The sequence below is a fragment of the Galeopterus variegatus genome, unplaced genomic scaffold, assembly GCF_000696425.1.
Source record: "Galeopterus variegatus unplaced genomic scaffold, G_variegatus-3.0.2 Scaffold38099, whole genome shotgun sequence".
Lineage (NCBI taxonomy): Eukaryota > Metazoa > Chordata > Mammalia > Dermoptera > Cynocephalidae > Galeopterus > Galeopterus variegatus.
This window is the reverse complement of record NW_007764210.1, coordinates 1-553: the sequence shown is the minus strand read 5'-3', so window position 1 is coordinate 553 and position 553 is coordinate 1. Positions and strand designations below refer to the sequence as shown.

The following is a 553-nucleotide window of genomic DNA, read 5'->3' as shown; positions in this document are numbered from 1 at the left end:
ATAGAGAAGGTCAGTCTAATCATCAGTAGAATGTGAACCAGGGCTACCCAGAAAACGATGAACCAAGACATCAGAACCAACAGCATGCAGAGGCTGGGGTTCATGATGACTGTGTAGTGCAGGGGGTGGCAGATGGCCACATATCTGTCATAGGCCATCACAGTCAGAAGGAAATTATCCAGTCCAGATAAGATCATAATAAAATACATCTGAGTGAGGCACCCTGTGTAGGAGATGCCTTTGTTGTGTACCTGGATGTTCACCAGCATCCTGGGGACTATGCTGGTGGTGAAACAAATGTCAACAAAGGACAGTTTGGAGAGGAAGAAATACATGGGGGTGTGGAGGTGGGAGTCAGAGCTGACAACCAGGATTATAAGTAGGTTCCCAAGCACAGTGACCAGGTACATGGACAGGAACAGTCCAAAGAGAAGTGGCTGAAGTTCAGGATCCTCTGAGAGGCCCAGGAGGAGGAATTCTGATAGTTCTGTGTGGTTTTCTGCTTCCATGTAACTGGTGTGTCTGTTGGGAAATGAGGGAAAATCAGTGTTCA

The 553-nt window shown here is 47.2% G+C and overlaps 1 protein-coding gene across 1 annotated transcript; it reads right to left on the bottom strand.

Annotated features, from left to right (window-relative positions):
* Positions 1 to 8: 8 nt before the first annotated feature.
* Positions 9 to 509, bottom strand: LOC103584041 (olfactory receptor 7D4-like; the record flags this gene model as incomplete). Its single annotated transcript, XM_008565176.1, has 1 exon — positions 9 to 509. A coding segment is annotated over exon 1 (501 nt), but the record flags the coding sequence as incomplete, so codon positions are not given.
* Positions 510 to 553: the final 44 nt, after the last annotated feature.